The sequence below is a fragment of the Triticum urartu genome, chromosome 7A, assembly GCF_056163025.1.
Source record: "Triticum urartu cultivar PI428250 chromosome 7A, HENAU_Tu73, whole genome shotgun sequence".
NCBI lineage: Eukaryota > Viridiplantae > Streptophyta > Magnoliopsida > Poales > Poaceae > Triticum > Triticum urartu.
In genome coordinates this window covers 651392727-651408704 of record NC_141879.1, presented here as the reverse complement: position 1 = coordinate 651408704, position 15978 = coordinate 651392727, and the positions used below count along the sequence as shown (strand labels likewise).

Sequence of the window (15978 nt, the reverse complement as noted above, 5' to 3'; positions counted from 1 at the left end):
GCCGTGTAGATGCCATCATAAAAAGGTCCCTGTCCTCCGGCCTCTGCAGGATAGACCAAGTACGGAGCCATCATGTACAAATATGAATAACCTGCATAGGAGATGAGACACATTTGTTATTAAAGATCACATCATTCCTGGTAAGCCACAGTGCCCATCATAAGGCTGCCGTGTTGGAAATATGCCCTAGAGGCAATAATAAAATGGTTATTATTGTATTTCCTTGTTCGTGATAATTGTCTATTGTTCATGCTATAATTGTATTAACCGGAAACCATAATACATGTGTGAATACATAGACCACAACATGTCCCTAGTAAGCCTCTAGTTGACTAGCTCGTTGATCAATAGATGGTCATGGTTTCCTGACCATGGACATTGGATGTCATTGATAACGGGATCACATCATTAGGAGAATGATGTGATGGACAAGACCCAATCCTAAGCCTAGCACAAGATCATATAGTTCGTCTGCTAAAGCTTTTCTAATGTCAAGTATCATTTACTTAGACCATGAGATTGTGCAACTCCGGGATACTGTAGGAATGCTTTGGGTGTACCAAACGCCACAACGTAACTGGGTGGCTATAAAGGTGCACTACAGGTATCTACAAAAGTGTCTGTTGGGTTGGCACGAATCGAGACTGGGATTTGTCACTCCGTGTAAACGGAGAGGTATCTCTGGGCCCACTTGGTAGGACATCATCATAATGTGCACAATGTGACCAAGGATTTGATCACGGGATGATGTGTTACGGAACGAGTAAAGAGACTTGCCGGTAATGAGATTGAACAAGGTATCGGGATACCACCGATCGAATCTGGGGCTAGTACTATACCGATAGACAAAGGGAATTATATACGGGATTGACTGAATCCTTGACATCATGATTCATCCGATGAGATCATCATGGAACATGTGGGAGCCAACATGGGTACCCAGATCCCGCTGTTGGTTATTGACCAGAGAGATGTCTCGGTCATGTCTGCATTATTCCCGAGCCTGTAGGGTCTACACACTTAAGGTTCGATGACGCTAGGGTTATAGGGAAAGTATGTACGCGGTTACCGAATGTTGATCGGAGTCCCGGATGAGATCCCGGATGTCACGACGAGTTCCGGAATGGTCCGAAGGTGAAGATTGATATATTGGACGAAGGGTTTTGGAGTCCGGAAGTGTTCCGGAGGTACCGGGTGATGACCAGCATGACCGAAAGGTGTTTCGGGAGCCCCGGCAAGTGTTGGGGGGCTTCATGGGCCAAGGGAAGGGGGCAAACCAGCCGACTAAGGGGCTGTGCGCCCCCCTAACCTATTCCCACGTGACCAGGGGGTTTGGGGCGCCCCATCTAGGGTTCCCAGCTCCTGGCTTGGGGGCCAAGTCACCCAAGGGGGAGATCCCATCTGCCCTGGCCGCCCCCCCCCTAGGGGAAACCCTAGGGCGCCTCCCCTTGCCCTTGCCCCTATATATAATGGAGGTTTTGGGGCTGCACAACACACGAGTCTCTCTCTCCCAATGCGCAGCCCTACCTCTCTCCCTCCTCGTCTCTTGTAGTGCTTGGCGAAGCCCTGCTGGAGTACCACGCTTCTCCACCACCACCACGCCGTTGTGCTGCTGCTGAACGGAGTCTTCCCCAACCTCTCCCTCTCTCCTTGCTGGATCAAGGCATGGGAGACGTCACCGGGCTGCACGCGTGTTGAACGCGGAGGCGCCATTGTTCGGCGCCTAGATTGGAATCGACCGCGATTTGAATCGCTACGAATACGACTACCTCATCCGCGTTCTAGTAACGCTTTCGCTTAGTGATCTACAAGGGTATGTAGATGCACTCCACTTCCCCTCGTTGCTAGATTACTCCATAGATTGATCTTGGTGATGCATAGAAAATTTTAAATTTCTGCTACGATCCCCAACAGTGGCATCATGAGCTAGGTCTATGCATAGATTCTATGCACGAGTAGAACACAAAGTAGTTGTGGGCGATGATTTGTTCAATTTGCTTGCCGTTACTAGTCTTATCATGATTCGGCGGCATTGTGGGATGAAGCGGCCCGGACCGACCTTACATGTACACTTACGTGAGACAGGTTCCACTGACTGACATGCACTTGATGCATAAGGTGGCTGGCGGGTGTCTGTCTCTCCCACTTTAGTCGGATCGGATTCGATGAAAAGGGTCCTTATGAAGGGTAAATAGCAATTGGCATATCACCGCTGTGGTTTTGCGTAGGTAAGAAACGTTCTTGCTAGAAACCCATAGCAGCCACGTAAAACATGCAACAACAATTAGAGGACGTCTAACTTGTTTTTGCAGGGTATTCTATGTGATGTGATATGGCCAAAAGGATGCGATGAATGATATATGTGATGTATGAGATTGATCAGGTTCTTGTAATAGGAATCACGACTTGCATGTCGATGAGTATGACAACCGGCAGGAGCCATAGGAGTTCTCTTAATTTATTTATGACCCGCGTGTCAATGAAAACACCATGTAATTACATTACTTTATTGCTAACCGTTAGCCATAGTAGTAGAAGTAATAGTTGTCGAGGCAACTTCATGAAGACATGATGATGGAGATCATGGTGTCATGCCGGTGACGATGGTGTTCATGCCGCGCCTCGAAGATGGAGATCAAAGGCGCAGGATGATATTGGCCATATCATGTCACTTTATGATTTGCATGTGATGTTTGTCATGTTTACATCTTATTTGCTTAGAACGACGGTAGCATAAATAAGATGATCCCTCGCAATAATTTCAAGAAAGTGTTCCCCCTAACTGTGCACCGTTGCTAAGGTCCGTTGTTCCGAAGCACCACGTGATGATCGGGTGTGATAGGTTCTAACGTTCGCATACAACGGGTGTAAGCCAGATTTACACACGCAATACACTTAGGTTAACTTGACGAGCCTAGCATGTACAGACATGGCCTCGGAACACGGAAGACCAAAAGGTCGAACATGAGTTGTATAGTGGATACGATCAACATGAAGATGTTCACCGATGATGACTATTCCATCTCACATGATGATCGGACACGGCCTAGTTGACTCGGATCATGTATCACTTAGATGACTAGAGGGATGTCTATCTAAGTGGGAGTTCACTGAATAATTTGATTAGATGAACTTAATTATCATGAGCATAGTAAAAAGGTCTTTGCAAATTATGTCGTAGCTCACGCTTTGGTTCTACTGTTTTACATATGTTCCTAGAGAAAATTTAGTTGAGAGTTGACAGTAGCAATTATGCGGACTGGGTCCGTGAACTGAGGATTGTCCTCGTTGCTGCACAGAAGGGTTATGTCCTTAATGCACCGCTCAGTGTGTTGAACCTCGAGCATCGTCTGTAGATGTTGGGAAACATCTGACATACATGTTTTGATGACTACGTGATAGTTTAGTACGTAATACTAACAGTTTAGAATTGTGGCACCAAAGACGTTTTTGAAACGTCGCAGAACATATGACATGTTCCAAAGACTGAAATTGGAATTTCAGACTAGTGCCCACGTCAAGAGGTATGAGACCTCTGACAAGTTTCTTAAGCCTGCAAACTAAGGGAGAAAAACTCAAACATTGAGCATGTGCTCAGATTGTCTGAGTACTGCAATCGCTTGAATCGAGTGGGAGTTAATCTTCCAGATGAGATAGTGATGGTTCTCCATAGTCACTGCCACCAAGCTATTGGAGCTTCGTGATGAACTATAACATATCAGGGATAGACATGATGATCCTTGAGCAACTCGCGATGTTTGACACCGCGAAAGTAGAAATCAAGTAGGAGCATCAATTGTTGATGGTTAAACCACTAGTTTCAAGAAGGGCAAGGGAAAGAAGGGATACTTCATGAGACGGCAAATCAGTTGCTGCTCTAGTGAAGAAACCCAAGGTTGAACCAAACCCGAGACTAAGTGCTTCTATAATGAGGGGAACGGTCACTGAAGCAGAACTACCCTATATACTTGGTAGATGAGAAGGCTGGCAAGGTCGACAGAAGTATTTTGGATATACGCCATATTATTGTGTACTTTACTAGTACTCCTAGTAGCACCAGGGTAATAAATACCGGTTCGGTTGCTAAGCGTTAGTAACTCGAAATAAAAGGCTGCGGAGACTAGCTAAAGGTGAGATGACGATATGTGTTGGAAGTGTTTCCAAGGTTGATGTGATCAAACATCGCACGCTCCCTCTACCATCGGGATTGGTGTTAAACCAAAATAATTATTATTTGGTGTTTGCGTTGAGCATAGACATGATTGGATTATGTTTATCGCCACACGGTTATTCATTTAAGGAGAATAATGGTTACTCTATGTATTTGAATAATACCTTCAATGGTCTTGCACCTGAAATGAATGGTTTGTTGAATCTCGATCGTAGTGATACACATGTTCATGCCAAAAGATATAAGATAGTAATGATAGTACCACGTACTTGTGGCACTGCCATTTGAGTCATGTTGGTATAAAATGCATGAAGAAGCTCCATGTTGATGGATCTTTGGACTCACTCATTTTGAAAAGATTGAGACATGTGAACCATGTCTATTGGTAGATATGCATGAAGAAACTCCATGCAGATGGATCGTTTGGGCTCACTTGATTTGGAATCACTTGAGACATGCAAATCATACCACATGGGCAAGATGACTGAAAGGGCTCGTTTTCAGTAAGATGGAACAAGAAAGCAACTTGTTGGAAGTAATACATTTTGATGTGTAGTCCAATGAGTGCTGAGGCACACAGTGGATATCGTTATGTTCTTACTTCACAGATGATTTGAGTAGATGCTGAGTATATTTACTTGATGAAACACAAGTCTGAATTATTGAAAGGTTTAAGTAATTTCAAAGTGAAGTTGAAGATCGTCGTGACAAGATGATAAAATGTCTATGATATGATCACAGAGATGAATATCTGAGTTACGAGTTTGGCACACAATTAAGACATTGTGGAAATTGTTTCACAACTAATACCGCCTGGACCACCATAGTGTGATGGTGTGTCCGAACATCACAACTGCACCCTATTGGATATGGTGCATACCATGATGTCTCTTATTGAATGACCACTATCGTTTATGGGTTAGGCATTAGAGACAACCGCACTCACTTTAAATAGGGCACCACACAATTCCGTTGAGACGACACCGTATGAACTATGGTTTAGAGAAACCTAAGCTGTCGTTTCTTAAAAGTTTGGGGCTGCGATGCTTATGCGAAAAAGTTTCAAGCTGATAAGCTCGAACCCAAAGCGGATAAATGCATATTCATAGAATACCAAAAAATAGTTGGGTATACCTCCTATTTCAGATCCGGAAGCAAAAGTGATTGTTTCTAGAAACGGGTCCTTTCTCGAGGAAAAGTTTCTCTCGAAAGAATTGAGTGGGAGGATGGTGGAGACTTGATGAGGTTATTGAACCGTCACTTCAACTAGTGTGTAGCAGGGCACAAGAAGTTGTTCCTGTGGCACCTACACCCATTGAAGTGGAAGCTTATGATAGTGATCATGAAACTTTGGATCAAGTCACTACCAAACCTCATTGGTAGACAAGGATGCATACTACTTCAGAGTGGTATGTAATCCTGTCTTGGAAGTCATGTTGCTAGACAACAATGAACGTACGAGCTATGGAGAAGTGATGGTGGGCCCAGATTCCGAAGAATGGCTCGAGGCCATAAAATCCGAGAGAGGATCCATATATAAAAGAAAGCATAGACTTTGAAAGAACCACTTGATGGTCGTAAGGCTGTTGGGTGCAGATGAATTTTAAAAGGAAGACAGACAATGATGGTAAGTGTCACCATTAAGAAAGCTCGACTTGTCGTTAAGATGTTTCCCGACAAGTTCAAGGAGTTGACTACGATGAGACTTTCTCACTCGTAGCGATGCTAAGAGTCTGTTGGAATTATGTTAGCAGTTACTGCATTATTTATGAAATCTTGCAGATAGGATGTAAAAACATTGTTTCCACGACATTTTTCTTGAGGAAAGGTTGTATGTGATACAACCAGAAGGTTTTGTCAATCCTGGAAGATGCTGACAAGTATACAAAGCTCCAGCAATCCTTCTAAGGACTGGAGTAAGCATCTCGGAGTTGGAATGTACGCTTTGATGAGATGATCAAAGATTTTGGGTTTATACAAAGTTTATGAGAAACTTGTATTTCCAAAGAAGTGAGTGGGAGCACTATAGAATTTTTGATGAGTATATGTTGTTAACATATTGTTGATCAGAAATGATGTAGAATTTCCGGAAAGCATGCAGAGTTATTTGAAAAGTGTTTTTCAATGGAAAATCTGGATTAAGCTACTTGAACATTGAGCATCAAGATCTATAAGGATAGATCAAAAACGCTTAATAGTACTTTCGACTGAATACATACTGTGAGAAGATTTTGAAGGAGTTCAAAATATGTCACAAAAGAAGGAGTTCTTAGCTGTGTTACAAGGTGTGAATATTGAGTAAGACTCAAGACCTGACCACGGCATAAGAGAGGGAAAGGACGAAGGTCGTCCCCTATGCTTTAGACGTAGGCTCTAGAGTATGCTATGCGGTGTACCACACCTGAAGTGTGCCTTGCCATGAGTCAGTCAAGGGGTACAAGAGTGATCCAGGAATGGATCACACGACAACGGTCAAACTTATCCTTAGTAACTAGTGGACTAAGGAATTTTCTCGATTATAGAGGTGGTAAAAGAGTTCTTCATAAAGGGTTACGTCAATGCAAACTTTGACACTAATCCGGATGACTCTGAGTAGTAAACCGGATTCGTATAGTAGAACAGTTATTTGGAATAGCTCCAAGTAGCGCGTGGTAGCTGCATCTACAAGATGACATAGAGATTTGTAAAGCACACATGGATCTGAAAGGTTCAGACTCATTGACTAATAAACCTCTCTCACAAGCAAGATATGAACAAACCCCATGGGTGTTGGATTCATTGCAATCACATAGTGATGTGAACTAGATTATTGACTGTAGTGCAAGTGGGAGACTGTTGGAAATATGCCCTAGAGGCAATAATAAAATGGTTATTATTGTATTTCCTTGTTCATGATAATTGTATATTGTTCATGCTATAATTGTATTAACCGGAAACCATAATACATGTGTGAATACATAGACCACAACATGTCCCTAGTAAGCCTCTAGTTGACTAGCTCGTTGATCAATAGATGGTCATGGTTTCCTGACCATGGACATTGGATGTCATTGATAACGGGATCACATCATTAGGAGAATGATGTGATGGACAAGACCCAATCCTAAGCCTAGCACAAGATCGTATAGTTCATCTGCTAAAGCTTTTCTAATGTCAAGTATCATTTACTTAGACCATGAGATTGTGCAACTCCCGGATACCGTAGGAATGCTTTGGGTGTACCAAACGCCACAACGTAACTGGGTGGCTATAAAGGTGCACTATGGGTATCTCCAAAAGTGTCTATTGGGTTGGCACGAATCGAGACTGGGATTTGTCACTCCGTGTAAACGGAGAGGTATCTCTGGGCCCACTTGGTAGGACATCATCATAATGTGCACAATGTGACCAAGGAATTGATCACGGGATGATGTGTTATGGAACGAGTAAAGAGACTTGCCGGTAATGAGATTGAACAAGGTATCGGGATACCGACGATCGAATCTCGGGCAAGTACTATACCGGTAGACAAAGGGAATTGTATACGGGATTGACTGAATCCTTGACATCGTGGTTCATCCAATGAGATCATCGTGGAACATGTGGGAGCCAACATGGGTATCCAGATCCCGCTGTTGGTTATTGACCAGAGAGATGTCTCGGTCATGTCTGCATTATTCCCGAGCCTGTAGGGTCTACACACTTAAGGTTCGATGATGCTAGGGTTATAGGGAAAGTATGTACGTGGTTACCGAATGTTGTTCGGAGTCTCGGATGAGATCCCGGATGTCACGAGGAGTTCCAGAATGGTCCGGAGGTGAAGATTGATATATTGGACGAAGGGTTTTGGAGTCTGGAAGTGTTCCGGAGGTACCGGGTGATGACCAGCATGACCGAAAGGTGTTTCGGGAGCCCCGGCAAGTGTTGGGGGGCTTCATGGGCCAAGGGAAGGGGGCAAACCAGCCCACTAAGGAGCTGTGCGCCCCCCTCACCTATTGCCACGTGACCAGGGGTTTGGGGCGCCCCATCTAGGGTTCCCACCTCCTGGCTTGGGGGCCAAGTCACCCAAGGGGGAGATCCCATCTGCCTTGGCCGCCCCCCCCCTAGGGGAAACCCTAGGGCGCCTCCCCTTGCCCTTGCCCCTATATATTATGGAGGTTTTGGGGCTGCACAACACACGAGTCTCTCTCTCCCAAGGCGCAGCCTTACCTCTCTCCCTCCTCGTCTCTCGTAGTGCTTGGTGAAGCCCTGCTGGAGTACCGCGCTTCTCCACCACCACCACGCCGTCGTGCTGCTGCTGGACAGAGTCTTCCCCAACCTCTCCCTCTCTCCTTGCTGGATCAAGGCATGGGAGACGTCACCGGGCTGCACGTGTGTTGAACGCGGAGGCGCCATTGTTCGGTGCTTAGATCGGAATCGACCACGATTTGAATCGCTACGAGTACGACTACCTCATCCGCGTTCTAGTAACGCTTCCGCTTAGCGATCTACAAGGGTATGTAGATGCACTCCCTTCCCCTCGTTGCTAGATTACTCCATAGATTGATCTTGGTGATGCGTAGAAAATTTTAAATTTCTGCTACGATCCCCAACACGCCGCTCCCACGAGAATATGTGCAGGAAATTGTTTATCAATACCCGCAACCAGTTGCCAAACATATTCCGTGCACTACGTGGTGGGTATGAATTAGAAGCTACTTGAACTATCGCCCAAACTGCCCAAGCGAATTTGTACTCAAAGAATAAGTGTCTAATAGTCTCGTCCTGATGGCAAAAGACACATGTCTTAGAACCATGCCAGTTTCGTGGTGCCAGATTATCTCTAGTTAGGATGACTCCTCTATGTAGAAACCAGAGGAAAATCTTCACTCTGAGAGGAATTTTGAGCTTCCACAATTTCCTGTTATCAACTGGAATCACAATGAACCATTGCATCATACATGGATTTGACAGAAAATTTGCCATTCTGATGCAAGTTCCATCGAATGACATCCGGCTCACCTGATAGTTGAATGTCCTCCAGACGAGTGAGTAATTCATTCCATGCTGCTAGGTGAGGGCCAAGAAGGTCGTACGGAAAGAAATATCAGGGTTTTGTTGTCCTAAAACTTGTTTGATCATGACAAATTTATGTCTGACAATCCTGTACAAGCTCGGATATTGCACTATTAGTGGGTTGTTCCCTAGCCAGGTGTCTTCCCAGAATCGAACCAGAGCACCATCCCTGACCGAGAAGGTCCCAAATTGGAAATAGAATTCCTTGGCCTTCATGACGCCACTCCAAAAATGCAAATCCCCGGGTTTCCAATGAACTTGAGAAATGGCATTGGATCCCACATACTTGTTGCGAATGATTTCCTGCCATACCCCATTCTCAGAGAGTAGTTTGTAAACCCACTTGCTGAGAAGAGCAATATTTTTTATCTCAAGGTCTTGAATTCCCAGCCCCCTTGACTTTTAGGTCTGCATAATACGCTCCACCTAGCCAGTCGATATTTCTTGGATTCATTATCGCACTATCAACAAAATCTGGATCTAAAGTAGTCTAGTCGCTAGAGAACCCCTTTCGGTAGGTGGAAGAATGACAACATATATAGAACCGTGTTGCTTAGGAGAGAATTGATCAAGATCAAATGTCCCCCGTAAGACAAGAGTTTGGCCTTCCAATTGGCTAGACGTTTCTCAAGTCTCTCTTCCACATGCTTCCACTTAGCGATTGTTAAATGCCGATAGTGTATGGGAATACCCAGATATCGAATCAGAAACTGCCCGAGCTGACATCCAAAAATCTCAGCATACTGAGGTGCTGATTCTGCAGCATCGCCAAAGCAAAAGAGTTCACTCTTATGAAAATTGATTTTGAGACCATAAAGTTCCTCAAAAGCACATAAGAGAAACTTGAGATTCCTTGCCTTGTCTAGATCATGATCCAAGAAAAGGATAGTGTCATCCGCATATCGTAGAATAGATAGACCATCTTCTACCAAGTGTGGAATGACACCACTGATTTGGCCGTCTAGCTTAGCCCGCTCAACAAGGGTAGCTAGCATGTCAGCCACAATGTTAAACAAAATAGGAGAGGCGGGGTCCCCTTGGCGAAGCCCCTTCCTTGTCTGAAAATAGTTGCCAACGTCACCATTAACTTTTATGGCCACACTGCCTCCTGAAACAAAGCTCTCTACCCAACGACATCATTTTGGTGAAAACCCCTTCATGCGCAAAGTTTGCAAAAGAAAGGGCCACTTAACTTTATCGTAGGCTTTTTCAAAATCTATTTTAAGAATGACACCATTCAACTTTTTCTAGTGAAGCTCATGTACAGTTTCATGCAGGACGACCACTCCATCTAATATGTTGCGGCCTTGCATAAATGATGTTTGAGTGGGCTTTACGACATGGTCAGCCATCCCGTTCAACCGATTAGTTGTGACCTGCATAAAGATTTAAAACATACATTCAGAAGGAAAATCGGTCGATATTGTTGAATACGATTAGACTCCTTAATCTTGGGCAATAGGATAATTTCCCTAAAGTTTAAATGAGAAATATCAAGGTCTTCAGTATGCGGTTGGTTAAACAACGGAACCAAGTCTGCCTTAATCACGTCCCAAAAACATTGATAGAACTCTGCGGGAAAGCCATCTAGACCCGGAGCTTTGTTGTGTTCCATTTGAAACACCGCGATTTGAATTTCCTCCTCAGAGAACGAGGAGGTTAGGAATTCATTTTCCGCTTCCGTAACTTGAGGGATGTCATGAGTAACAGATTCATCCAACTAAAAATTTGTCTCAGCTGAAGGTCCAAAAAGCTCCTTGTAATACTTAGTAATGAAAGTTCTAAGTGGTGCGTCCCCCTCAATTCGGCCTTCCTCCTGGTCAAGGGAGAATATGCGTTTCTTTCTATGTCTACCATTGGCAAGCATTTGAAAGTACTTCGTATTATCAGCACCTTGCACAAGCGAATCCACCTTGCAACGTTGGTACCATTTAATCTCTTCCTTGCGTAATAGGCGGGCAATCTGCTCATTTAGATTGCTTTTTTGCTCAATCTCAACAGCAGACAGAGGCCTGACCTCCGCTATTTTATCAAGGGAGTCGATTAAGGTAGATAGTTGCAGTTTTTCTTTTTTGTAAATGCCAGCAGTATGCTTGGCCCATCTACGAAGGAATCGGCGCAAGGCGCTAATTCGGTTGTTCCATCGTTGAATGGGTGTGTTACCACGAGGTTGACGCGCCCACACTTTCTTAACAAGGTCATGAAATCAATCTCTAGTGAGCCATCCCAGTTCAAATTTAAACTGGTGACGGTTAGAACTTGGGATTGGTTGTCCAAAATTGGTTAGCAAAGGAGCATGATCCGATAAGGCCTCAATACGTTCTAGAGCCCGAACCGATGCCAGGGGATATTTATATTCCCAGTCAGTGGTAACTAGCACTCGGTCAAGTTTTTCAAATGTTGGCACTGATCGGTTATTGGCCCAGGTATACCGACGACCAGACATCGGGATCTCCCTCAGATCTAGGCTGTCAATAACAGCATTAAAGAAGAAAGGCCACCTAGTATCTAACCGGTCATTGTTTTTTTCTTGCTGATATCGAAGGATATTAAAATCCCCTCCCCCCAATTAACATGGGGTGGGGATTGTCTTGACAGGTATTAACAAGTTCTTTTAGAAATGCAGACTTAAACTCCTCTTTAGCGGTGCCATATACAGCCACCAGACTCCAAAGGAAGTTGTCGGACTTGTTTCGAAGGTGGAATTTGATATGATAATCCCCCTTTGACGTGGACAATAGTTGCAAGTAAGTAAGTAGAGAAATATTCCACCGGACCTGCCGGTCGGCGGCAATACGTGCCATTCGTAGTCCAAACCACTTGAAAAGTGGTCGAGAGTACGTGTTGGAAAATCACGTTTGCCCGACTCAGTGATAGCTACAAAGTCCAATGCATGATCCTTTACACAATCGTCAATGTGTTTGTGTTTAGCCAAGTCACCAATACCTCCGCTATTCCAAAACATGCCTCTCATGCTGAACCAATTTTTTTAGAGACCTTTGCCTTCTTAGAAGAGCGCCCTCTTTTCTTTGCTGAGTTATACTTGTTCTTGCGCTGACGTGACAAGCTCATAAAGCGTAGTGTCGCGTACAGTATCATCAAGGTCTACTTCAGTCGTGTCTTTAACTAAATGAGAGAGAAGCTTGCCTTCGTGATTGGCATCAGCATCCTCATCCAGCTCAACAGACACGAGAGGGTCAACAAAACTCGACAATTTAGGAGCAACCGTAAGCTGGTCGAACTCCACTTGTTTAAGAGCCTTAACCGAAAAATCTACCTCTTTCTCATTACGTCCCAGTAACACTCCAAGTCTAGTGATATTTGAAGAAACTTTGGATTTATCAAAAGACATAAACGATTTGCGAGAAGGGGTACCTCCGAAGTCGAGGTTGCGGACAGCCGTCCTACGCATGGCCTTCACCATAGAATCATCATCGGTTGCTGCAGAACCGACAGTCCCGACATAATGACGCCTGCTGCCCCACAGCGGAGAAGGAGAAACATCGGCCGCCGAGCCCATCCTGGCGCCTCCGAGAGGCGGAGTAGTCTGCTACGGCAATGAAGAAGACATCCCGGCGACCCCGAGAGGCCGAGTAGACTGCTGTGGCGATGAAGAAGAAGATCGTATGGGCTGCTCCCCAACATCCTCGAGTCCGGATGCCGATGCCCCCCCTCGGTGACGGAGGAGTAGATGACAGTGCTCGTAGTTGTGCCATGGCCGACTCCTGGCCAGCTCGGACGGCCGGGGAGAAGATCACTCCCCGACGAGTCGGAGAAGCAGGTGCTGGCGACGCTGGCGGGGATGTAGTGCTCGCAATTACCCCCGCAGGTGCCTCCCCCTCAGGTATGGGCCACGTGTGGCTCCCCTCATCGATAGGCGGTGCCCACTAGTGAGTCGGAGTCGGCGGGGCCAAAGACAGGGGAGCCGACGTCGTCTGAGGGACAGCCTTAGACGAAGTATCCGGCACCGTCAAAGAATACCCCTTTAATGACGAAGAAGCAGCCGTGGGAGGAAGACCTCGATGAGGGTTCGGTGGTGTGACGGCATTGGTCATCTGCATGGGCACCACTCCGCCCGTGGTAGGAAGGGCCAAAGGGTTGTTGGGAGATGGAGTGGGTTTGGACCTCTTGCTTGGATTGTTGCTCTTCAATGTGTCCTCCCTGTCATGCCCCTTGTCACCCCCTGGATTATCGCCGTGCTCCCAGACTCGAGGCACAAAGTCACTATCAACCCGGAAGTCTGATTTTTCCAGACTGTAACAGAACTCATAAACTTTTTTTGAACCACCACATCGGTAGAGAGAGAGTCAATTGTGCTGCTTTCGAAAGCATCAAGGTTCGGCACCACTACCTGGATACGAACAATTCCTCTCCGACGTAAACAGAGAAGATCGACGTCAAGAGTAGCGCCAATCACCGAGCCAACCGCCCACACACCCAAGAAGTGTTGGAGAGCATGAGGCACCCCATGCACATGGACCCAAATAGGTATCAGCTCGAAACGGTGTGGTATCTCCTCTGGCTTCCAAGGCTTAAACTCGATAGTGACATTGTGAGACTTGATGAAAACTACAAACCCAGTGACCCTGTGTAGAACTTCCTCACTCGGAAAGGACATGCGAAAAGAGTCCTGGCCGTGCGACATGGCCTCCCACGTCCACTGCAGTTGGTACAGAGCAATCTTATCAACCTCTGCCTCCACGATACTGGGAGTTATAGAGCCACCAGAAATAGATACCAACGCCGTCAGTGAATCCTGTGGTGCAAGATCCTCCCTGCAGACATTGTCGGGCATCTGAAAAAAGGCCATACTTTCAGTTCCATAACCACACAGCATCGCCACCGGCTTCGGCATCTTGAAAGCAGGGCAGCGCCGCAAAGTCATCGAGTGATTAGTCTTGTTGCAAAAGAAACAAAACTGTTGTGTCTCGCAGTCATCATTTGTGTGCCCTGCAGACTGGCACTTAGAGCATCACACCTTCTTAGGAATTGCTGCACCCTCGGATGCCCCTGAAGGTTGAATCGTAGGTGTAGGCTGCTGTTGCATTGGTCCCAGCTGCATATGCATGTACTGGCCGTGACCTGCAACCATCATAGACGAAGGGGTCATGGTAGGCACCTGCACTAGTGATGGCATCATAGGGTCCGCAGGTGGGGGAATGGTGGATGACAGAGCTACTCCCTAGTGCGTCTTCTGACAACCACCCTTGCTTCCCTTCGGCTTGCGAGGTCGTGCAGCAGTAGGGCCTTCGGTGGTAGCAGAGTTGTGTGGCGGCCTGGCGTTGAAGCTGGGTGCCATCTGCACCCTGGCGGGAGCACCATGATGCTGCACATAAGCATTCATCGCTGGTTCAAAAGCTACAGGCTGCTGATGTTGCTGCGCGAAGCCAGTCATTTGTTGAAGAAGATACAGCGGCTGCGGCACGAGCTGACCTAAGGTCCCAAAAAACTGCTGCTGGAACAGCGCCTAATACACAGTGGACTGCTGCACCGGTTGCGGATGCTCCGGCGGCTGCTGCACCGGCGCGAAAGTTCCCGGCGGCGCATAGGGTTGCGCGACCTGCACCGGCTGGTAAACCCCCGGTGTGAAGCCAAGAGCGCCTCCCGACGGTGAAGCATTTGGCTGAGAGGAGCTTGAAGATGGATTAGACTGGTGGCTGGTGGAGGTGCCCGGCGGCGCGGATGGGTCGGCGCGCGTCATTGCTGGGGAGCGGACGACAACCACGAAGGAAGGATTGAACCTAGGGTTGGCTTCCTGCTCTGCCCGGTTCCACAAGTGTCTAAGCCAACGGATGAGATTGACCATCTGGAGCCGACGTCCAGGATTCGTCTGATCACATGTCAGACCTGAAACAGCCACAGATGACGGATTGAGATTTCGAACTATTATCGCTTTTAGCACCCCGCCCTGCCTGACCCGAAGAAAGCACCGACGAACAGAATTCCGGTGAGGCCTCCCCATCTCCGAGACACACCTGCGGCAAGAGATCGCTGAGAGTTCTTGGCGGCGATGCCCGAGGAGGCGGGATCGGGCCGATCCAAGGCTTGATCAGCGGTCTTGACCGGATGGGCACCCCGGAGACGCCGCGGGCGGCCGCGGCAAGTATCATCGGTGACACCTTCGATCCTAGCACATCCACGATAGCACCCGACGTAGAGGCCACCGCGATCTCCGTCGAGTCCAGCAACGGTTCTCCGTTCTTGTCAGACCTGCAAACACGAGAAACCTCACCTGTCCGTCGAGACGACGGTCTCTCCCACAAACTAGACGCCGGTGTAGGGTAACCAATGTGCGCCCAGAACTCAGCCACTAGTTCCTCGTCCGTCTTCCTCCGACGAACAACCGAAGACTGCAGAGTAGAGGCTTCGATGGAGGAGTCTTGAACCGCATGCACCACCTCCTCCGCATCGGTAGAACCTAGGCAAGAGAACCGAGATCCGGAATCCGCCGGCGGCGTCGGCGACCAGCACGGCGCCAGCGTGAGCCATCGTCCAGAGGCGAGCTGCATGGCTCAGTGTACAAAGCACACTCCTTTTTCGATTGTACAAAGCAGCGCACACCCGAGCCCAAGATTGTATAAACTTGGACTTGTTCCCCTTGTTTGTCGCATCAATGACCATATTGCTGCTGACCTCACAAAGATAGAAGTTAGTGTAACGTTGTCTCTTCATTTTCCATAGTCTTTCCTCACAAGTTATGTCATCAATAACTACAATATTGATGCAGGATATATGGATATTAGTTTGATCGCCCAATATGAGTAAAAAATAAT

The 15978-nt window shown here is 46.7% G+C and overlaps 1 protein-coding gene and 2 pseudogenes across 1 annotated transcript; all 3 read right to left on the bottom strand.

Annotated features, from left to right (window-relative positions):
- The window catches only part of LOC125519249 (histone-lysine N-methyltransferase ASHH3-like), a 36433-nt pseudogene that overhangs the window by 19303 nt on the left and 1152 nt on the right, over positions 1-15978 (bottom strand).
- On the bottom strand, positions 10571-14600 carry LOC147961075 (uncharacterized; annotated as a pseudogene).
- On the bottom strand, positions 14974-15800 carry LOC147961074 (uncharacterized). The gene has a single exon (XM_087537160.1). It carries the CDS (start codon positions 15712-15714, stop codon positions 15040-15042), a length of 675 nt encoding a protein of 224 aa, XP_087393286.1. The 5' UTR covers positions 15715-15800; the 3' UTR covers positions 14974-15039.